The sequence below is a fragment of the Periplaneta americana genome, chromosome 14 (assembly GCF_040183065.1).
Source record: "Periplaneta americana isolate PAMFEO1 chromosome 14, P.americana_PAMFEO1_priV1, whole genome shotgun sequence".
Taxonomy (NCBI): Eukaryota; Metazoa; Arthropoda; class Insecta; order Blattodea; family Blattidae; genus Periplaneta; species Periplaneta americana.
In genome coordinates this window covers 111,879,349-111,903,809 of record NC_091130.1, presented here as the reverse complement: position 1 = coordinate 111,903,809, position 24,461 = coordinate 111,879,349, and the positions used below count along the sequence as shown (strand labels likewise).

The following is a 24,461-nucleotide window of genomic DNA, read 5'->3' as shown; positions in this document are numbered from 1 at the left end:
ACAGTTAATTACTTAACGAGGCCCTTTTATTTAAGTTATTTTAAACAGTTGTATAATATTACATAGACGTCCAGTTCCTAACAGAAATTAATGTTCTCAGAAAAGAGCTAAGACAGCCCAGCCACCAGCTGGCGAATAAAAGCTGGTGTGGGAAACCGGGATACGGTAGGCAAATGGACGACAGTACCTGTGCGAAAATGATTCAATATTGAAAGCTCTTTCGTCACTGGAAAACGCGAACATATTTTTGGAACGTAAGGTACTGTTTACTATGACCGTAAGGCTACTATGGCAGTATATAAGGTCTTGGATCTGTGTGGAGGACGGTTTTTTTCATTAGTAGAAGGGGTGGGAGTGAAGTACGTTCAAAAACTCAGGTACAATAAAAACTGAAGTAAAAATAAAGGGATGTCCCTGTATATGACAGATGAAATAAAATTCATAAAATAATTTATAATACTAACCGCTAATAAATTAACATGTGAGGTAAACGTTAAACGCTGCAGCTAAGTAAAAAAGAAGATAAAAAGAAACGGGCTCCATGAAGCGCTGCCTAAAACACTTAAAAAAACACACACAGAATTATTTACTGTTATGGAAAGTGGATAAAATAATCAAAAAAAAAAGGTGGAATCTTAAGCTGAAGAACATAATGTTTATTTATTTTATAACATTACTAGCCTTAAATACAACCATGTTCTCTTTGGTGAAGAGTAATATTATTGATAAATTAAAGTAATTAGGTAACATAATTCGTAGAAATAAATACAAATAAAATGGTGACTGATGAGGTAACACAAATCCAATAAACACAAATAGAAGAAAAATAAAATGCACTTCCTTTTTAACATATTTTAATATTAATCAAACACTCTAATATGATGATGATAATAATAATACTAATATAAATAATAAAATAATAATACTATTATTATTGTTATTATTATTATTATTATTATGTACAGTAATATGTTCAGACTGTCAGTGTTCATTAGGCCCACTTGACAGGTCATATAATAGAATGAACTCCTCTTCAATACTAGAGGACTTTCAGCCCGCCTTTTAGGATAAGGAAATAATTTGTCCTGCAGCAGAAAATATTTAAATAAAACAGTACCTACGTTGTTGTCTGCTAGAATTAAATAAAACACGTGAACTCTGTTCGAACGCTTGAACTGACCGGTAACGGCTACGGTTAACCGAGTAACTTCGGTGCTCCGCTGCCAAGCACATAAACCGATAGAACCGAGTAACTCAACAGATCTACTCGCTCCGTCCCCAGCTCTACTTCCAATTGCAGCTAACTAGCTCACATAACACCAACATAAGTTTCTTACTAAAAGCTACGGCGCACGCATGCATTTGATGTGACGAGATAACGAATGGCTTATAACCCAATTAGGCCTACTAAAGCAAAGTGAACAACTGTTCAAAATGCACCGAGTTCAGGTTATGAACAAGCTCGCTTTGAAGACAGATTAACATACTATCCGCATTTCACGAGAAGATCCGAGGAAGGAATGCGAATTGTTTCCCCACTCTTATATCCTACTCCCGACACGGAACCGACCGGCCATTGACTGAGCCTTGTTTGTCCCAGCCGGCCAATGACACCACCCCTATCTACCGGCTTCTTCAAAGACGCTGAGTTATTATCTTACCCTCTCCTCTTACCCCGCTAGGAACTTACTCCCCACGCAGGGATCCTCTCGTGAAATTTGGACAGTAGTACAGTACTCTAGTTCGCCCTTGATAAATTTCCATTAACATTGCCATCTGTGATGTACAAAATAATGCGAAACTGCTGCACACCATCACATTCCCAAAAAATAATATCCATGGTATTTCTACTGGGTGTTCTTTCCAAAGTGTGTCATGACGTCACTGTTGATGAGTCAGCGATTTGAAGCGAGTTTCAGCTTTTGTGTCAGAGAAGTTGCCTATTAATCAAGGCGTTCAATCTGAACTTGAGAACGTGTACGGTATAACTTGAACGTCGTAGCAACAGATGGCGGTCTGTACGGTCTATATCAGTGAGCTCTATACTGAACTGGAGGCACCACTCACTGCTTTAAAAGCGTGACGCGAATGCTGAGTGCCTGAGGGTATTGCTATCTCTTTCTAACAGAGTGTTGTCCTTGTTTCTCTTGCAGTGAATGCTATCGTACACAATAACGGTATTTTTATTGTTTACTGCGCATGTGCAACATGAGCCTCACGAAAGACTCATTGAAACACATTAGTTTGAAAAAGGAGAGAGCAATACCCTCACCAACATGGCGTCCACAGTCACGCTTTCAGACAGGAAAGAGCATTGCGGTGGTGTCTCCAACTGGTCTGTGTGCTACCATAACCTCTTTCGAACTGTGTTTTACGCGGTTAAGTCGTACGCAGGGTATTGTTATCATCGGTTGCGTACGGCAACATTCCACAATACAAATCAAATGCTCCGTGTCCATGTTGACCGTCGAAGTTAATGTCAACAAATACGTAAGTAATCGTCTTAACCCTCTCTCCATATCCCGACAGTAAGAAAAAACTCACCTCATTACATGTTTCGAAACAGTTCACATTCCTGCACTACCGGCGTTACCGTACGTATCGGTAAGTACACTTCTGAATGAACGCCGTACTTGCCAGGCAACTTCTCTGGCAGATAAGTAATACACCTCTGCTGAAGTGTAGGAAGATTGAGTTCTCTAGGCTCATCGACTAGCCACGTGACGGCATACAGCGAGCCATGACACACTTTGAACTGAACACCCAGTATAGCTATAAGTATACAGTCCAATTAACCACAGAGTATTCCTGAAGTTGGCACCAATGTGTAAGCAGATAGTTACGACAGGACAACAACAATTTTAATGAACTGTATCCTCAGTGAAGATATTACCTGGTTTCAGTCGTCCTCCTGGTGATTCCTTGTTATTAGGAGCTTTATCATCATCTTCCTCATAATCATAGTATTCTTCATCCTCATCATTACCGGCTTCTTTAACTGTATTCGTTTCCTCGTTTTCAGTAACTTTACTATTCACATCACTTTCAATTCTGCTCTGTCGTTTATATCTCGCTATTCCGTTATCTGGAAAATAAAATACTTTTCAAGATGGCTATATAGTGCTGAACTATTTTCTTCTCATGCGTATTCGTAATCTGAAATATTTCACTATAAGAACAATAACAAAATTTTTGTGGAGCATCGGTAACTTCAACTATTATATCTAAACTAGTTAAGTTTGCTATATGCTGGTGACTAGAGAACGCATTTCTAGTTCCGTATATATTTTGTTTTCTACGTCCTAGACCAGTGATGTCAAAGCAAGCGCATTTTTCTGACCTTGACGTCGTGCGCGGGCATCAAGCGCTAGGTATGGAAGGAGGAAGAATTATGTATATGAATAAGCAGCCTGTTGGATTAAGAAAACAGTGGTGCACAAACTTCAAACGGAACGTGAAATTTTATATCGCTATTTTTATATGGCTTCTTTCTGTTTGATAGTTTATTTATTGTCTGTAAAGCAAACGTAGTAACCTATTTCTTAATATAGCACGTCTTGTGTTTTAAATGTTAATAACATAATAAAGAGTTAAGAAGGAATATTCACATAAATTCCATAGTAGTAGTATTATACAATACTAAGTGAATGAAACATATGATTCATATAGAAAGTTATATTCCAAAGAAAGAGACTGAGTATGACATGGTAAGTTGGAATTGATATTGATGGTATCTTTAGCCTGATAAAAGTAATCAATAAACTAATAAAAACGATATTACAGTACAAAGCTAAGTTACCTAGGTATATATTTTAACTGTAACTAATATTACATAACAAAACTCTTATCGCATTATGCTTTTAAGGTGATATTGGTGCGCAACATCCTATCATCAGATAATTAAATTATTTTCTCGAAAACTGCTGAAGCTATACAGCTGACGTTTTTACAACACATTGGCACATATCTTTTGTTTATGATGTAAGAGTAGTTGCTTTGTTAATTCATTTCCTTACAAATATTTTCCATGGGAATATTTTCAAAATTTTCAATACACTATCTTCAATGTTACGTATTTACGATATATTAGATTTACGAAAACAGTGTTTCAGTACCTGTGAGGCTAATAAATAAACATATCTGAAAATTTCACTTTTCTATAGAAAAAGTTGAAAAAATATTCATTTTGAATAAAAAAGCAAGCTTGTGAAAACTGAGCATTAAAATTAAAACTTACATTCTTATAATGCACTTAGCCTATACTTCTAAGGCAAATATAAAAATTAACATGGATACAGTTTTAATAAGTTCTTTTCCCATTTTCCATTAAATCAGTGTTGGCCATTCCTGTATATAGCTCGACCAAGCGGCATATACTACCACAGTCTAGTATATACAATCACGAAGCTTGAGTTGCGAGGGTGCTAGGAACAATAGACTATACTGGTACTATTTTGCATTGTCTATAATGAGGCGATATTAGTGATCCTAGTGGTTAGAAACTATCTATGGATGCATATTTACTACGTATTGAGCTTCGTGACTATATACTAGACTGTGATACTACCTCTTTCGTCTGTCTCTTTCCTTTCCGCTGTAAAGCGCTCAGGCTCTTGTGAGCTCTAAAGTGCGCGCTTGCGCCTATGGGGATCAGTTGACATGACTGTCCTAGACTATGTTATGCAGACATATCAGCGTTTCATGTACACAGGATCCCCCTATTAAAATTCTATAGCCTATGACTCAAAACGTCTAAATGAACGCTAAACTCCTATAAATGCCTAAAAGCGATGTTTGTGCCTGAAAAGCGCCTATTTAATATTTCGCGTATATTTAATATAAAAATACCGGTACTAAAATGCAAAAAAATGCCAAAAAAACAACAACAGTATTTATAATGTAAAAAAGTATCTCTTACAGACAAACATTGGTCTTAGAAAGGGAGGGATGGAGATTTTACCTAATTTCCTGCTACCGATGTTCGTTTAGAAAAGTCCATCCTAGCATGAAAAGGGTAGTACGTTGTTCGGGTTAGGCGAGAGATTACAAATTAGTTTTCGCGTCAATGCACCCCCGTTATGCGAAATGAAACTGGCCAATCAGGAATCAGTCTGTATCACTGATATAATTTGAATCTTCAGTTCAGTAGCACTATTGTCAGCACCAGTTCCTTGTACTTCAATTTCACCTAAAATGAAATATTTACGAATCTTAAAAGTATTAATTTTTAATTTTATATAAACTCCTAAAAGTTCTGAATTGGACTTTGTAAAGTCCTAAATCTCTCTGTTATGGCACCAGGAAATTCGTTCCCTACTGATGAAACCAGCCCAAGCACAACAAAAACAATTAGAACAGTAAATAGACCCATAAGTCTATTACCCAACCTCTACAAACAGTTCTCTAAAGTTCTAATCAAGGGATTAACAAAGACTCTACAAGAAAACCAACCACACGATCAGATCCGTTTCTGCGCATCTTTCAGAATGGCTGATCAGTACACCAAAAGACAGTAAACTGTAAACTTTCACCTGATTGTACGTCTTGTTCATAGTCTACAACAAGTGTACTCCTCAAGCATTGACCAAACAAGGGATCGACATCAAATACATTAAAATCTTGACTGAGCTTTATTACCAATGTTATGCAAAAAGAAAGACATAGGCAGTAGGCAAACCTTTTTCACTCAAAAAAGAAATACTGTACCTTAATAAATTGAACTTTGAGAAGGGATAATTATGTTTAGGAAATAGTGTTGTCACTTCAGATCAGTATACTGTAGGTTTGTTAATTCGGCCACAGAAGACGGTGATATTATGTTAGTCCTACAGAGAATGAAATTCATGACCGTAAAAATGCTGCTTGACAGCAACATCATGTAAGTAGCAAAATTTAATTTGTTATATTGAATTATTTCAACGTTACAATTTTATTGCTCGTTTGTTAAAATGAGTATATGATAACGTTATGCAATTTGTGTTCTTTTGTTTTGTGTGTTTTTTGGGAAATATAATTTCAATTAATGTTCCGCCATAAATGTTGCAACTAAAACCTTGTGCATCCCTCGTGTTTATCGTAAGGCTCGTTCTCCTCCCACACCACGTTACCTGCACTTTGTTTGCGTTTTCACTGTGCCTAAACGAGACGCTCTACTGTACCTGTATTCCATGGACAGTGACAGTTTTTCTACTTAGTGTTATCCAAACACTCGTACCCCAACACAAGACAGTTTTCTCTTTTCATTCTTCCATTCACAAAAAAGTTAACTATAATGTCTTTATTGGTTCCATGACGGTAATAATGTTTTTGCAGTAGTTACTATACTACTCACTTGCACAAGGAAAAGAAGTGAACTCAACAGGAGCTGCACAGCGACTAACCCACACATCCCTTTTTTCCGTATCAGTATCAAATGGACCTGTCTGGTTTACTGCGCACTATGTATGACCGACAAAGCTATCTAAACACAACAGTACTATTATTCTATGATCAGGTGAGGGTGTTAAAGTGACAATGAAGTACATGGGGCATTAATCTTAAGCGTGTGGACACACTTACTTGAGTGACTCACCAAGTAAGTATTAAAGAGTCATCTCCACAGAAAGTCTTCGTCCTACAGGGCTAATTCATTCCTTCATTCATGCTAACGATAGGACTAGAAAGGTCTGCTATGTTTAAATGTCTTCCGTCTGCTCATAACCTTAGAAAAATTTTAATGAATCATGCTGAAGAATTAAATTGTTTCAAGTGCAGTATATCATTAGTGTGCCACTTTTAAATAGCCCTTAAATGCTTATCCTAGCAAATTACCTGACATTCCTGGAGAGTTTGGTACGCTCCCAGGTGAATCTCGAGCATTTTTTCCAAGGTTAGGCGTCGACGGCAGCACACGTTCGTTGGACTGAGGGACTTCATTCTCTTCTTCGTTTACTGGTAAGATTCCTGCCACGTTGATGCTCTCTGTACTAGCATCTTTTGTTAAACCTGAAAATGGAGTCCTTCGTCGTAATTGTATATAGATGAACCTAAGTAATGTCATTAATTTCAGGGTGTTATTCTCTGAGATATTCTAAACAAAAATGCTCATTCATTGTTCTATATAGCCTACATTTTTAAACACTTATATAATCACTGATTAAATTTGTAAATTATTTACTTTCTTAATATGAGAAACTTTACCAACTTTTTTTTTATCTAGTTTCGAAGTGGTATTCTTCATTGTTCAAAGTCTAGTTACCGCTTCGAAACTAGAAAAAAAATGCCAGGTAAAATTCCTAACATTAACACAGTAAAGTTCACAACTGTGGAGTAACGGTTAGCGCGTCTGGCCGCGAAACCAGGTGGCCCGGGTTCGAATCCCGGTCGGGGTAAGTTACCTGGTTGAGGTTTTTTCCGGAGTTTTCCGTCAACCCATTATGAGCAAATGCTGGGTAACTATCGGCGCTGGATCCCTGACTAATTTCACCGGCATTATCACCTTCATCTCATTCAGACACTAAATAACCTAAGATGTTGATACAGCGTCGTAAAATAACTTACTAAAAGCACAGTAAAGAAATTACAAAGTTAATCAGTTATTATATAAGTGTTAAAATGTATATAGAACAATGAAGAATCAAGACGAAACAAGTAATTTAATAGACTAGACTTCGGACAATGAAGAATACTACTTAGAAACTAGAAACAAAAAAGCCAGACAAAATTCCTCGTATTAACACAGTAAAGAACTTACAAAGTTAATCAGTGAAAAATGTTTAATTCAATGTTGTTCGTTTTTTGCTTTCTGTTCGAGATAAAAATAGTTTTATATGAAATATTTTATAGATTGTTTTGGGAAAGTAATTGATTTAATTGATTAAATGTAACTTTTCGTTCAGAAAAGAAATTTTACAATGTGATATTTGTTCGGTTCAAATTTCTGCACATTTGAAGGACAAAACTAAAATTCTTTCAAACATTTATTATTATAATGCATTGCTGTCTTAAACTGACTGAACATATTGGCAATTAAATCAATGGCTCTCCCAAAACACGCTATGAAAAATATTTCATATAAAATAGTTTTATCTCGAAATGGAAGCAAAAAAGGAACAAAATTGTATTAAACTTTTTGTTTGAAATATTTCAAAGTATATCACCCTGATATTAATGGTATTACTTACTGTTCACACTGCATACAACTTTGTACAGTTAAGTTAAATGTTTTATTTGCAGGCATCGTTGAATTGCCATTCGCCTACATGTACAATCTTTATTTCTACATTACAACCCTTTTTTTCAAAAGACAAACTTTATGTTACACAGTTTACACACATGTTACAGAAAATATATTGAGTACATAAGAACCACTGTCTATGTTATTCTAAAACTGCGAAATAATTCTCCACATATTGTGGTTAATAATAGAGACCACAGAATTCAGTATGTTTTTATTTTTAACACATAATTGAAGGTTAATATTTGAGGAGAAAAATTCGCTCCGTCGCCAAGGATCGAACCCGGGTCTCTTGGTTCTACGTACCAAGCGCTCTGACCACTGAGCTACGCCGAATTCAATGCACAGCACCGGACCGAACCTTCCTCCTTCAGTGTTTCCCTTTGTGGCCGGACCCCAAGTTAGGCATATACTGTACGTTGACTTTTTTTATGTCCAAGTCAACTGCCATTATACACGGGGCGCACTCAAATGAGTGACTGTTTGGCCGGGATTCCGCAGTTAAGGTTAAGTGTTCTTCATTCCCTCTTCCATCCGTAGATGGCAGCACTCGACATATTCTCTTGCTACAAACATTACTTAAAAGATTTACACTGTCTTAAACGTAATTTCAGTATTGATATGCAGTATTGTTTTATTTCACTATGCTGTCCTTCTACTATATCCCATGTCTGTTCTGTTTAATTTCTCTCTGTATTTTTTTCATTCTCATAATTTCTGTATTAGAACTCTCATGTGATTAGCGTTCCTTTTCCTATATAACATAGTAGGTTATGAATCCGGAGTGAGACTAGTGGCCAACAGGCTTGGAGCTCACATATTTAGTTTTGTATAGCCCCCAACCCCTTGCAAGGACGCGTTTTGCGTACCTTTTACATTTTCCTCCCAATTCTCCTTCGATTTTTTTCGATTTTTTTTTCGAAAGGAATATTATTAATTTGTTCGTAATTCTTTTTAAGATACATACGTACTTAGGGAACGAACGAATGATGAAGCAAAACTTCGTTGTTCGTTCGCTGTTTGAAGCGACGTACAAATCATCAGCAAATTGTCAGAAAACATTCACATTCGCTGATTCTCCGCTATAAAAGCAGACGAAAATATAATTATAGCAAGTGCAGGTCCTGTTTCATAAATTCAGTAATAATATTAAGTAATAGTATTACAGTCATGAAAACAATTTTATTAACCGACTAAATTCTGTTTCACAAACGTTTTGCACGAGTCATAAAATACGTACAGTAGCAAGATGATTTGAGGTTAAGGCTGACAAACATAACCAAGTTGGTCTGCACTCTACAGCTATTTATATTATTCTCTCTGTTAACAGTTGTTGAATGAAATCAGTTTTGAAGTACTATCTTTAATAGCAACAGCAGAGTAAATCGTAATATGTGTGAAGTTTTGGGAGACAATTTATTTCAGATAAGATTGTAAATCACTGCAACTCGAAGTTATTGTTTCTGTTATTTGATTCAGTTGATTTACGAGTAAAAGAAACAATATGATAAATCTAAAATATTGTGAACAGATATTTATCATTCCTAATTGTTCACGTCTCTGCTGTTGTAAAGTTTGCAATTCCAAAAACATTGACAGAAGCGTGTGTGTGTGTGTGTGTAAAACTTGCACCTCGTTATCTAAAGGAGTACCACATGAAAATGTTGAGCAGTGGGAACTTTTGATGACAATATTGTAGCAGCCTTAAGGACAGTGTTAACGACAGGGTTAGTGGACCCTGCAAAGCGTCTTATGTAAGATATTTCAAGTTCCGTTATAATTCGGAATACTGCGCAAGTACTTATATAAAAAGGCTTAAAAATTATTGTGCATGCATAAATAAATACATATAAAAATTATTCTTTTACCAAAAATAAATAAGTAATGCAATAACGACATAAGTACTTACGCGGTGAAGTCCTTCCTAGAAAATATCGTGTTTGAGTTTGAAGGTGGGGATGTTGTAGAAGATTAATGTTATGACGAAATTAATGAACATACTGAAATTGTCTTAATGGGTTTTTATTGCTGATTATGTTGTAAGCAGTATGTTCAAGAAGTTACCTGACTATACAAAATGCAAATATGTTCCAATTAGAGATTGTAATGTGGAATTGTAGATATGGTACCTATAAATCTCGTAAGTTAATTTTAGTTTATGCCCTCAATAGGGGTGGTTTAAAGTAGTCCATATATTTTGTAATAGATCTACTTGTTGATATATGTCTGCAAAAGATTTTGGCTCACCAAGATCTTCACAATGTTAATTAGTGAAGAGTATATAGATTCAGGTTGTCACAAGTATACATTGAAAAACATTTCAATAGGTACAGAAAATATTAATATTACTGAATTTTGTGATGTAAATGTCCCATAGGCATATATTTCTGTACAATTATTATAATTTAAAAAATGACGAGAAAGGAGGGAAAAAACGTTAAGTTCAATCATTCAAATAACATAAAATAATGTAAAATATACAGTAATTACTCTCTAACAGTTCTATACTGTAATTGAATTCAATTTAGGTTTCACCCTTTCCAATTGTTCCTCGTTTACAATTAGATAAGATAGTTTTCAATTTCAGCCTGGTCCATCTACATTGGCGCCTATAACAGTTTGTAAGTATTTGTAAGTATGTAGAGGGACTTTGTTAGTCATTCATTTTGTCTCTGATGCTTTTTAAAATGGGGAAAAGACGTGAAAATAACTTGAAGAAACAGAGTTTTTTGCGAAAAGTTCTGGAATTGAAAGGTCAACTATTTCATTATATTCGTAACTTTCTTGCATATGGTTGTAGGATATTCGTTGTCTAAAATTTCTTGGACGTCGGACAAACACTCTCTCTTCATCACTATTTGAGTCAGAATTATCCATTTCAAATGTTTTCACGGTTTTATCTTCAAAATCTAACCGTACATTGGCATTAACTTTTTACAAATTATTAAACTATTACTTAAAATACAGTCATGGAACTAACGTTAATATTATTAATAAATTTAATTATCTTTGCTGCTTTATGAAACACTTCAGTAATATTGTTATTTATTTTAGTAATAATATGAGCGTTTACAGTAATAAATAATATTATTAACTATTACTTTTATGAAACAGAACAGTAATAATATTACTTAATCTTATTACCTTTTCAGTAATGGTATTAAATTATTACTTTTATGAAATAGGCCCCAGGGGAAAGTTTCAGTACACGGATACCTCACTGACAATAATTATCTTAAAATACTAAAAAGAGAGATTTGTCTGTGTCTGTCGTATGCGCATCATGCTTACGGAAAGACACTTTTCAGTGCCAATAATTTATTTTGTGTGCACAAGGTTGGAACTTTGTTTTTCCTGGGCGTGAATTTGTCCAAAAGGAACGACATATGTTTATACGCGAACCAAGTTGACTCGTACACTTCATTACTTCCCATTCCAGATCTTTTTGTGGACTTCTGTCTTTCCCTCCGGAATGATGTCAGTAGGGATTCAATTTTCAATTTTCTTCTTGACTTCTGCTCCCTACAATAAACAAAAAACATGTATCCACTGAAAATAAATAAACGAAAATAATTTTCAAATTTTGCACGTGTTTGACTCGCCTATCTTGCAGCTGAACATCTTTCCAATAGGTTCCCAAACATCATGTTTTCTTACTTTATTGTGGTAAGTAGGATGCTTGGGATTCCACGAAGTTTCCTGCTCCCCATATGCATTAATAAGATTTATAACAGCGTCTTCCGTCCACTCCAGTTTCGACATCCTGTTCGTGAAATTGAACTAAGCGCTGCGTTCTGCTACGAACTACAAGCTAGTGGCAAATCCCGTCCACAACGAATACCAACTTCCTTTGATGTACCGACAAGCGACGGATCACTTCCGAAGGCAAACCAAACGATGTACACACGTACCGATTTCAATCAACGAATGCAATCGTTTGTCGTTCGTTCGTTGTTCGTTCGCTAAGCGTGTACGCACCTTTACACACCTAGGATCGACTTCTAAAACACGGACGAAATCGTGGTTCCAAACCTCGGCTTTTAAACCGCGACCGAGGTCTGAATCCTTATGCGATTTCTAAAACGAAGTCGAGACGCGGCTTGAGAAGAAACCGAGGTTCGTGGGTTTTATATATGGCAACGGAGCTAAGAATCGATTTTTATCCCTGTAAACAGTCGATATTAGAAATAAATGAACATCGGGATTAATATTTTTATTGAATTGCAGTAAGTCACGTTCTTTTGTTCTAAGTTAAGGTATTGTTATATTTAGGGAATATACGTGCGTTTAAAATACTAGCATTACTTAGTATTTAATAGGGAACGGATTTTTAGGTATACCAGAATGATATTACCCAAATAATTAGCACAAGTCGCGCGTTTATGTTGTAGTTTATCGTTTGTTCATAACTATTACCAACATTAACAACCTGAAAATCCGGTTCTAAGGAATTAATAACCTAAACATTAACTGGATTACAAATTCAATTGAAACTAAAATGTAGTATGGTTCTGTTTTCACATATAATAGGCTAGTACTACATGGAAAGCCCCAGTAGCATAAAACTTAAAATAAGAAGACAAAATCACGTTTGCTTCATATTCTTGTAGGCCCATAACATTTTCGAGTATTAAATGAAATGTCCAAAACTACTGTAAAAACTAAGATTTAAGATATATCTTCCTATAGGCATAAAGGTATAATTAATATAAAATATTATATCTTACTTCCCTGAGAGCAACAAGAAGGTGTCAAAATTATCAACCCGCCGTCTGTTGCATTTCGTTGCAGATTATTATTTATTATTCTTGCTCAATTTTGCGTTGATTTCTTGAAAATCTAAATATTCGCCTGAAATTATCGTCGTTATATAGTTACAGAGGATTATTCCTGTCTCTCATCACTCTAATCCGGAGATTTAATACTCGCATACACAAATTTTCCTTTGATAATAATCATCCAGCTGATCTACTGCGCCGTCTTGTATACATGAAGCCATGGTTTTAAACCTGCCCCAGCCGTGGTCTCTGTTTCAGACCATGGTTTCGAGCCGTGGCTCAGAAATATGAAAGAGACCTCGTTTTATAAATCCAAACGCGGTTTAAAGCCATGGTCGTGGTCTAGACCTCGTTTTAGAAATCGACCCTATGACTCCGAAAGGAAATTAGTTTAATATATAATATTAAAGATAATAGCAGGACGAATATATTAGTATTTATTTATTTAACCTGGTAGAGATAAGGCTGTAAGGCCTGTGGTTAGGTCTTCTCTGCCCCTCTACCAGGAGATTCCAAATATACTGTAATATGAAGAATAAAATTACAAAAAATTACAATAAAAACCAAAGTACGAAAAGATTACCTGACTAATGAAAGCTAGATAATTTATCTGTAGTAATGTCAAATACCTTACTATAATAATACCGGATAGCTGTATACTAACAGCATTGGCGTGAGTGCGAAATATCGCGGACCTGACATCTAGAGGAGAGGGATGGAATTACGTCCACAAATACAAATATTAACATAGCGAGATTCGGACTATCTTTTAAAACGTGAGTTACTAATGTGGAATTATATATGAAACACTTAAGAAATGTTGAATAATATTTAATGTAAAATTATTTTCTTATATAAAAGCTGCATATTATGAGAAATATTGCATTCTTCATATTACTTTCCGTAATTAATTGTTAACATATTTTTTCTTTGGTTTACCGAGACAAAATCAATCTGATATTAGAAAAGAATTTACAGTAATGTTTTACATACGCATTGCTGACAACTGCAAAGATAAAATTGATAGTAATCTGATGCTTGTAATAATTAGTAAAGGCATATGGACAACAATAAAACTTAATTTGATAAAACCTTAAAACCCAATACATGTTAACTTCTATTCATTTATTAGGTCTAAATAAAAAAAAAACTAATTTGTATTTTTCTATCATCACAAAGACGAAGGAATTAGGCCTACTAAAGAACGTTGTTGACTCACGTTTTATGAACTATCGAAAATCGAAAGTACGATTTGGAGCAATTTGTAATGCTCCAATTGTCACAATTATTATAAACAGCACACATACGAGTACACCCTGACATTTTAACACAGCACTAATTAATAAAACTATTAACTAGCCCAGCAACAATATACATTGCAGTTGATTACAGCTTGTTTCGCGAGTATCTCCACACCGGCAGGTAGGTAGCAGCACCAGCGTCGTTCGCACGCAAAACTGCTAGCTGTCCGGTATTATTTATTTATTTATTTATTTATTTATTTATTTATTTATTTATTTATTTATTTATTTATTTATTTATTATTTTGCTAATAATTATAACATAACATATAATATATACAGAAAAAACTTTAGCTCGCCCCTGAAAGAGGAGAACTCGTGCTCAGGGGCGGATTCCTTAATTGAAATTAATAAGTATACAATACAATTTGTCTTATGTCTACTATGCAATTATAGTATATACATTTAAATTTACAATCTTTCAATTTTTATAAAATTCATACATAACTTTTTAAATTTAATACTAGAACTATTAGAATTTACAAGATTAGGATATTTAAATATAAATTTGTTATATATTCTTGGGCATAAATTACTCTATGATTAAATACTGTAACAGTGTTGCATTTTGGTTCAAACAATCTTAAAGAATTCATACCTTTTGTTTCATAACTATGAGAATACAATTCAAAATTATTTCGATTTTTATGTATGAATTTTATTAATACAACATAATAAATTTGTCTTACGTTAAGTACATTAAAGTCTAAAAACAAATTTTGAGATGGAAAATCAATAGGTTTATGAAGACATATTTTAATTATTTTCTCTGTAATAAATAAAGTGGATTAAAATTAGATTTAAATGAGCTACCCCATCCTATAATTCCATACGTAATTACCGATTCAAATAAAGTTAAATATATTGTGCGCAATAAACTTATTGACAAGTAATTCCTCAATAAAACAAAATAATATACTATTTTACGTAATTTATTACAAAGGTAATTAATGCGTTGTTTCCATTTCAAATGATTATCGAAAATTATGCCTAAATACTTAACTTCAGAGGACTCTTTAATAATCGGACATTTACACTGTTTAAGACAACAATCAGAATTATGTAATTTAATACTTAATATAGATGTAGGAGGTTTGTTACATTTTTAAGATAATGAGAATGGAATAATTATGGTTTTATTTTCGTTGATAGAAAGGTAATTTATGTCAAACCATTTTATATTTACTGAATTACAAATTAAACCTAGAATAACAAAATTGTATAGTGATGAAATTACTGGATATTGGAATATTTTGTGATAGATTAAGGAAACTATTTACAAGAAATCAATTACTGACCAAGTGCCTAGTAAGTTTGCGTTTGAATTCAATTTTATTTCGACAGTCCCTGATGCTAGCAGGTAGCGAATTCCAGAGTCTTAGCACGTCTATTGTGAAAGAGGATGAGTATGAGGAGGTGCGATGGGATGGTATTGTTAGTATTGTTTCATGACGAGAGCGTGTGTTCAGATTGTGGTGGGAAGAAAGGTAAGTGAAGCGAGACGACAGGTAGAAAGGAATAGAAGTGTTCAACATTTCGAAGAGAAAGAGAAGTGAATGTAAATTTATTTTCTTATCTAGTTTAAGCCAACCTATTGCTTCCAGGTATGGCGTAATATGATCATATTTACGAACATTGCTTACAAAACATACACACAAATTATGAGCACGTTGAAGTTTAGTTTTGTTGTCGCTGGAGAGGTCAGTCAGTAAAATGTCAGCATAGTCAAAATAGAGAAATACAAGCTTCTGCACAAGGGACTTTTTTAAGCAAGAGGGGAGATGAACATTTATCCCTTTTTAGCACATAGATAATAGAATATACTTTCCTGCAGGTTTCTGTGATTTGCATGTCCCAGTTGAGATTATTATCCATGTGAATGCCAAGATTTTTTACTAAAGAACTGAAAGAGATATGCACTGTACTTACTTTAACGGGGGAAATGTCAATTTGTCCTACAGAATAATATCTGTAATATTGACAATTAATATTTGAGGAGAATCGGTCCGGTGCTGTGGATTGAATTCGGCGTAGCTCAGTGGTCAGAGCGCTTGGTACGTATAACCAAGGACCCGGATTCGAACCCCGTTCGATCCCCGGCGCCGGAGCGAATGTTTCTCCTCAAATATTAATTGTCAATATTACAGATATTATTCTGTAGGACAAATTAATAAAATCTTTAACATTCTCATAGCGAGCAGTGCATATTTCTGTACAGATTACTGTGCACTTAACTGCGGAATCCCGGCCAACAGTCACTCAGTTGAGTGCGCCCCGTGTATAATGGCAGTTGATTTGGACATTAAAAAAAACGTCAACGTATATGCCTAACTTGGGGTCCGGCCACAAAGGGAAAACTGAAGGAGGAAGATTCGGTCCGGTGCTGTGGATTGAATTCGGCGTAGCTCAGTTATCAGAGCGCTTGGTACGTAGAACCAAGACACCCGGGTTCGATCCCCGGCGCCGGAGCGAATTTTTCTCCTCATATATTAATTGTCAATATTACAGATATTATTCTGTAGGACAAATTAATAAAAAAACCTTTACTATACATAATTGAAGGGGTCAGAGCCACAGTGGGCCAAGCGCCATATGATTATTAAAAACGGAGGAAACAAGGGTTAAAATTAAATGATTACCATAATTTAGTTAAACATATAGCAAGTAATATAAAGTATGAACATTAAAACTAAATGACATGTCAATCTTCATTAAACTAATGGTATTCAGTTAACTTTAAGCTTGCTTTCTCCGTTTTTAATAAATGGCGCTTGGCCCACTATGGCTCGAACCCTTCAATTAGGTTACCATATTACTTAATTGGTGAATAATTTACATACTTGGAGACAGAATCTGCAGTGTTATTTTTCTCGACAGCTGTCACATAGGCTATTTTAATGTTAATGAGTATAAAAGTTTTAACAACTACATTTAAGAATTCGATTTTATAATGAAATATTAATATTTATATTTGGCAATGATATTTAGAAACAAAAAGTGAATTACTGCCATTTTAAATATGCTACTAAACTCTTATTATCTAAAAAAAAAAAAATATATATTTTTCCTTATTCCATAAATTTTGAAATATTTAATCCATATACACTTGTCATCACTTAGCTTTCACCTTTCGAAGAGCTCTTGTATACAGATGATTTGTCCACTGAATTCGGCAGAGTAAACCCGTCGAGAGCAAGTATCTGCAAGATTAAACATAAAACGATGAAACCTAAGGGGACACTTCACTAAAAATGACAATATTTTAGCAGATGATCTGAATTCTTAAGCTTTTTTTTGCAAGACACAGAGAAACATTTCTATGCATTCATTTTATCAAAGATCTCATTTATTCACTTTGAATAAATTGTTTGAAATTAAAAAAAAAATACTTTTCCTTACAATTAATAATAACATATCAATAAAATAAACTAGCAAAATTTCTCACAAAATAAATGCATAGAAACATGCAGCTACCTCATAAATACTTGCAGTAAAAATTTCATCCAAATTGATTAATATTTAGTACAACAAAGTTGGGGTCCCACGCCGTGGCGTCGTGGTCTAAGGCATCCTGCCTGGGACTCGTGTTACGGAATGCGCGCTGGTTCGAGTCTTCATGGAGGCAGAAATTTTCTCATGAAATTTCGGCCAGTGTATGGGACCGGTGCCCACCCAGCATCGTGATGCACTTGGGGAGCTACGATAGGTAGCGAAATCCGGTTGCGATTGCCAGCTATAACAGCTGGGGAGATCATCTTGCTAAGCACACGATACCTCCATTCTGGTTGGATGATCGTCCACCTCAGCTTCGGCATGTGGGCGTGAGGCCAGCAGCCGGCTGGTCGGTCTAGGCCCTTCACGGGCTGTAGCGCCACGGATTATTATTATTATTATTATTATTATTATTATTATTATTATTATTATTATTATTATTATTATTATTATTATAACAAAGTTGGTGTTGAACCAAAAAAATAAACTTACGGAAAAATGTATTTGAAAGTAAAATGAATATTTATGTAAAGTGAAATTCCCCTCCGCTACATTCATCTAGTAACTTCAGAGAGCCAACTTTAGAACAAAACGTTATTAGATTTGTAATCAGAAATTTGTAAAAAAATAATTCCTTAATGAAAAAATAATTTTGAAAGCCTTAAAAAAAAGACAAACATCTATAATCAGAATTGAACTGAATCCATTTAGAGTGTGAAAATATACATTCTAAAGAAGTGAAATAGCCAAAAAAAAAATTTTTCGAAAATTTTCATGATTTTCAGAAAGAACGCTTTTCTTTTTTTTTATTTTCAATACCTGCTTCACCTCACATCTTCGCAATTTTTCCAACAAGACTCGCATTTCCTTTGACATAGCACCCCTTGTTTATCTGCACCCCATTACTCTCTCTGCTCATTCATTTAAAAGCTTTCCTTCCAAGTGTAAGTTTGTTTACGAAATGCGAAACTATGGTGTCTTTACAAGAAAATATACAGGGTGTTACAAAAAAGTATTCAATATTTTAGGAGGTGCTAGTATGCATCAAAACAAGAAAATAATGTCTAGTAAACATGGGACCTACAACACATACTTTCTGAGATATGAACACTTGTTCATAGGCTAGACAGATAGATAAAGTGCATTTATTGATGCATAATAAATTATACAAACTCATGTACAATCCTTCGCACGAGCCCGTACGGCCATTCGTGCTATAACTATGCACAGTTTGAAACTTCAAAACAAATTTCACAAAAATAATAAAAATAAAATAAATGTAAGATATAAAAAAACACACAGTGAAACATATATATAAACCTTAATCCCTAATTGAAACTGCACCAAATAATCCAAATAATAAATATAAAGGTAATACATAAAAAACATACACACGCAATAAAATACAGATAGAAAAAAAAGACACAATAAATACAAAAGGAACATTATCCCCTAATTACCTCACTAACACTAATAACACTAATAAATAACTCTTTCCCTTATTTCCTCGGCTCCCTCCCCCTCGGCCAGTTCCCCCCTCAACTGTCGAAATTTTGCCATAAATTTTCCCACACTGTCACAAAATTTAGCGTTATTTAATATATCGTATGTTGCCAAGTGCCCCCTGCTAGATGTAATGAAGGACTCTGGCAGGAATCGTTTCCTCAGATTTTCTGTGGCTTCACACTCCGATAAAATGTGGTGTGATGTCTCGCCTCTACCGCAAAGAGGACATATTCTCGCCCCCTCTTCGTTGACGATTTTAAGTGCCCTCCAGGCTCATAGACGAAACCAGATTAAACCCAGTCTACCTTCTCTGCTTCCTCCATAGAGATATAATTCGGTTCCCCAATTTGTTTTGATCATCGATTGGATCTCCAGAGCAACCTTATCCCTACATTCCCCTTCTGTTATTTGCCTGTCTATATCCTTCAGGCGTTTCTTGACTTTCCGCCAGACATTTGTTCACAGGAGGTGCTCACTGTGACGTCCATTCAAGGCAATGAATTCCTCTGCCCTTCGGCGTAAGGAACCAAGCACTCTTTGAAACTGACCTGGCTGTTCTTAATAACCAAAAGTCTAAGGGTCGTATTCATAGACATTTTTAGCGCGGGTTTCCGGTGGATGATCAGCGTTTTTCGTATTCATAAACCAGTGTTAGCGATAGGATATGATCTGAATTCTGTACAAGTAACCAGTGGATAGCCGGGGCTAACTTAGTACTTTCGTAGCGCGTGCTGCGAAATGTCTATGAATAGCACCCTAGGGGATTTAGGTTTGGGGAACGAACAACCTGTCAGGAATTATGAAACGAAGTATAGATAAGAAATATGTTAATGTTTTACATATTAACAGAACGAAATTAAGATTGTTATTTCCTACATATATTTTAACAATTTTTACAAACAAAATTTCTATGGAGCAGGTTTCATGCGAGTATTTTGCCTTCACCTTTTAGTCTGACTCCGTTACTTCTCAAATATCACGTTCTTACCTCTGAGTAAGCCCTATATTCTTAAACAGAATTTTCATTAAACAATAACAATTTCAATTCAATTCCCACTCGGATATGATTTCCTATAAATCGTGCACAAATTTCTGAAACAAACGGCAACAGCGTCATTTCGCCAGTAGCAAACAAATCACATGTTATGCTAGCAACGACACTCGTAAATAATGTTCCTATTGTCATCATTTCACGATTGTCTCCCCAAAATGTAATTAGCATCCTCGTTATTTCACCCAGACAAAAATATAAAAACACTGGCTTATTCAGAATCCCTCGTAAATCCAATTCATTATGTTCAAACCGCTTTGAATGAGTTATTTCTTGTGATTGTGTGTTAGTTTGTTTCTATATGGCAGAGGAGGGAACACATCAATTAAGAGGACATGTTATTGCATTGTATAATGATAACTTATCCATTCGAAATTACAAATATCTTAACGATATATTTAATATAGCAACTCAAACTGAGTTAGAAAATTAATCACTTATAAATGTCACATTCCAGGCATTTCCAGGCTTATTCATTCGTTTGTACATTTAGAAATTGTTGCTGATTATTTTTTTCTTCGTAGAAATATGAATCGTACACGGCAAAAAAGGATGATTAGAGTTGCCGGAATATTCAACGTCATATGCCATTGTTGTATGAAGCTTAGAAGGCAGATCGGACCTAGCTGGTACGTAAACACAGAAAAAAAACAAATACAGTGTCATTCTACGAGTATACAAGTACAGGAAGACAAGACACAATGTTATCAGAGAGTTTATTTTCATAAACTTTGAGATGAGCCTGAAACTTGTCACATGTACTGCAAGTGTCACGGCCACAGCCTACTATATACAGTCGCGAAGCTCAATATGTAGTAAAAATGCAAACATGGTAGTTGCCCACCACTAGAATCGCTACTATCGCCTCATCATCGCAGATCTCTCTCCTAGCAGCCGACAAAATATGTTACACTTTCGTTGTCGTGTTCTTTTGGAAAAATTAACACCTTCCTTCCATTATTGAAATATTAAATGCATAAAGTTAATTTATTATTTTAATGAAGTGTATTAAATTCCACCATAAACTCGAAGATACCTGCAAGAAATAAGTTAATATAATTTTTGTTTGTGCAAAACGAACTGAAATTTACTATAATAGCTTCACTCATTCAAGATTATAGCGATAATTAACTATGAAACCAATAAATATTAATTTGCATTTCCCTTTACAATAATAATGTAAATATGAATTAATGGAGTAACTTACGTGTACCGGTACTTGTAGTATAGGCTTACGTAGTTAACAAAGTGGGATGATGTTAAGCTATAATAATCACACCAAAATTGGAAATAAAACGTGATCAATAAATTTTACTGTAACAGACTTTTTCTACGTCTCTAGTAAAGCAACAAATAAAAACAACAACAACATTAACAGCTATAATTAAAAACATATCCTTTTAAGAAAAAAGTAGGCCTAAGCAATAATAATCCCACCAGAATTGAAAATAAAACGTGATCAATAAATTTCATTAAAACAAACTTAATTTTTCTACGGTCTTTAGTAAAATAACACATAAAAATAATAACAATATTAATAGCTACAATTAAAAATATATCCTCTGAAAAAAAAAGTAGACCTAACCTTTATTTCTCTGGAAATTTAGCAGCCTAAGTGACAGAACTTTAACCGATATCTAATGTTCTTTCGGTTAGACTGAAACATTTCATTGTGAAATTTAAGGATAGGCCTATAATGTATTCTAACAGTCACAAAGAACTTCAAATTAACAGTTTTGTTTCTGCACAGCATTCTTGTGGAAACCCAGGAACCTATCTGAATCTTTCGGAAATCGGAAAAAGGATAACTCTGGCCTCTTTCTCTTACTGTTGCTACAGTTTATAGCACTGCAAACGTCTCCTCCTTGTCCCATATTACTATTCCAATTATTATATTTTAGCCATTAACATTATCATTATAACCAATAACGAACAATTCACAAGCATCAATGTGAAATACGCACAAACTAGCACTCGATAGAAATACGACATAGTCCAAAGTCGACCATGGACAGTCTATTGTTTCTAGTTGCTAACCGCTTGGAGCGCTTCATCACGAGATTTGCAAAAAAACACCTCAAGCTTCGCGACTGTATATAGTAGACTGTGGTCACGGCCGGTGTGGATATCCAAATGATATGTTAAATCTGGTACTGAAAATCTTTCTTTACTATTCATGAGACACATCGGAACGACTTCGTGAAATACACATTTCATAATTTTTTTATGTTGAGATTGTCGGGAAGATATATTCGATCACTTTTTGACTGAAGATAATGGCTTTTCCGTCCCTTGAATGATTTAATGTGGTTGAGCACACTTTCGATGACATCATCGATTATGATGTTTGCCTCGTTGATCTTTAGGTGGTATACCTGTAGACTTGAGAGAGTTCTGTTGTACTTGAACGCGCTTGTAACTTGTATAATCGATCAGTCCTAGTGAAATGGAGGAGTACACGAGAGCGGAATAAGCAGACCTGATTTTCGTATATGGATGAGCCAATGGGAACAGTAGACAAGCTCACAGATTGCATCCGTCAAGTACCCACGTAGAAGACATCCGGCCCATACCATTTTCCCACGACTGTTCCAAAAGTTAAAGGAAGGAGGGCACGTGGTGCCAAATTACAATTCCATTTCCACACAACTATTTTTGCTTATAACTTTCTACTCAGTCTGGACCAGATTGATACATGTACCCTTCCCCATCATCCCTGAAAGTTCGTAACGCCAATTCGGAAACAGCCTGTATAGGACTGACCAATATATGCTCAAAATAAATACAAAGAAAATCAATTAATTTTAACTCCATATGAAAAAGATCTTTTTTCTGTGTATGTGTATACATTTTCAGTCGCCTGTAAACTCCCAGCTCCTCTTTCACCTCTTAACCCCTATCACTCCTTTTCCGTACGGAGCAGCGGCCGAGCGTTCTAAGCAATCTGTTCCGCTCGCGAGTCACGTGTCTGTTCATTGAGTACAAATCGTGCTATAAGGCATCATATCAGAAGTATTTGGAGTCCAATATGCTATTTTCAAACATTTCTTTTGCTGTTGAATATTTCTTTCAATTACGAACCATAATATAAATTCTGTGTAGTTACCTCGTTTCTGTAACACTTTGAGTAAATTAAGTTATCTATTTTTCACTGACGATTACATTAGATTTCTTATGTTTAATTTTGGTTTAACTTGTATTTTTTACTTTCGTTTATTCTAATCTCTCCAACGTGTCTCCTTTGAAATTTAATTTTATGAAATCTCCTTTGTCTTATTTCCACAATAGATGTCTACTTATTTTCATTTAACGCTTTCAGAAATGCATTATTTATAAGTTACGTTATTTTTTATTTTCTCTTACATTATGTCATAAAATAAAATATAAAAAAAAGTTATTTTGATATTGTATTGAATATTTACAAATTACACACAAATTGATAATGTTTTTATTGTGTCACAGAATTAAAATTACAAGGGATTCAAAACAATATGACTAAAGATATAAACACTAGTTCATTAAGATTTTTAATTAATATAGATCACTTACCAACAATGTAAATATGAACACGACGTTTTTGTTGAGCATCTTCTTACCACTTCCAGAAAAATTTGGTTTCTTTGCATCTGGAGGGTACAACTCGTTTACTCTTGTTTCCACAACATTGTCGAATATAGTGAAAACATTCCCCAATCTCTTTCAGCTGACAGGCATTTTTATCTTCAATTGTTTTATATTCAATACGTTCCCGGTACAAAACTGACCTTGGTGCATGATATTTCCTAAACACGACATTGACGTTCATGTTGATGATATCGTTCTATTGCAGAACAATAAAATATATAATACTATATATTATTGTGAAACAGCATATCGTATTATTTCTGTTCAATACAGTAATTTCCATTATAATGGCATAAGGGAAGTACTGATTGGTTATATATGTGAAAACCTAAAAAAAAAAAACAAAGATCTACATGTCAACGTTTAAAAACTCAATCCAAGTTATAGCCTACTATCTTTCATGTTCATCTTTGTGTATGTCTTTGTTTGACGCATTCTGATCATATCAAGTACCTACGGTAAAATATATCCTGGACTGATGCTCATTAAATTCT

General features: G+C 34.6%; 1 protein-coding gene across 1 annotated transcript in view; it reads right to left on the bottom strand.

The window, feature by feature from the left end:
- Positions 1 to 24,039, bottom strand: part of LOC138713677 (uncharacterized) — a 33,128-nt gene extending 9,089 nt beyond the window's left edge. Inside the window, exons 1-4 of the mRNA XM_069845949.1 lie at positions 23,893 to 24,039; positions 17,422 to 17,494; positions 6,811 to 6,984; positions 2,894 to 3,085 (exon numbers count right to left, since the gene is read on the bottom strand). Coding sequence (XP_069702050.1) covers positions 2,894 to 3,085; positions 6,811 to 6,984; positions 17,422 to 17,494; positions 23,893 to 23,931 — 478 coding nt within the window. The 5' untranslated portion in view covers positions 23,932 to 24,039. The remainder of the gene's footprint in view (positions 1 to 2,893; positions 3,086 to 6,810; positions 6,985 to 17,421; positions 17,495 to 23,892) is intronic.
- Between the last annotated feature and the right edge of the window lie 422 nt (positions 24,040 to 24,461).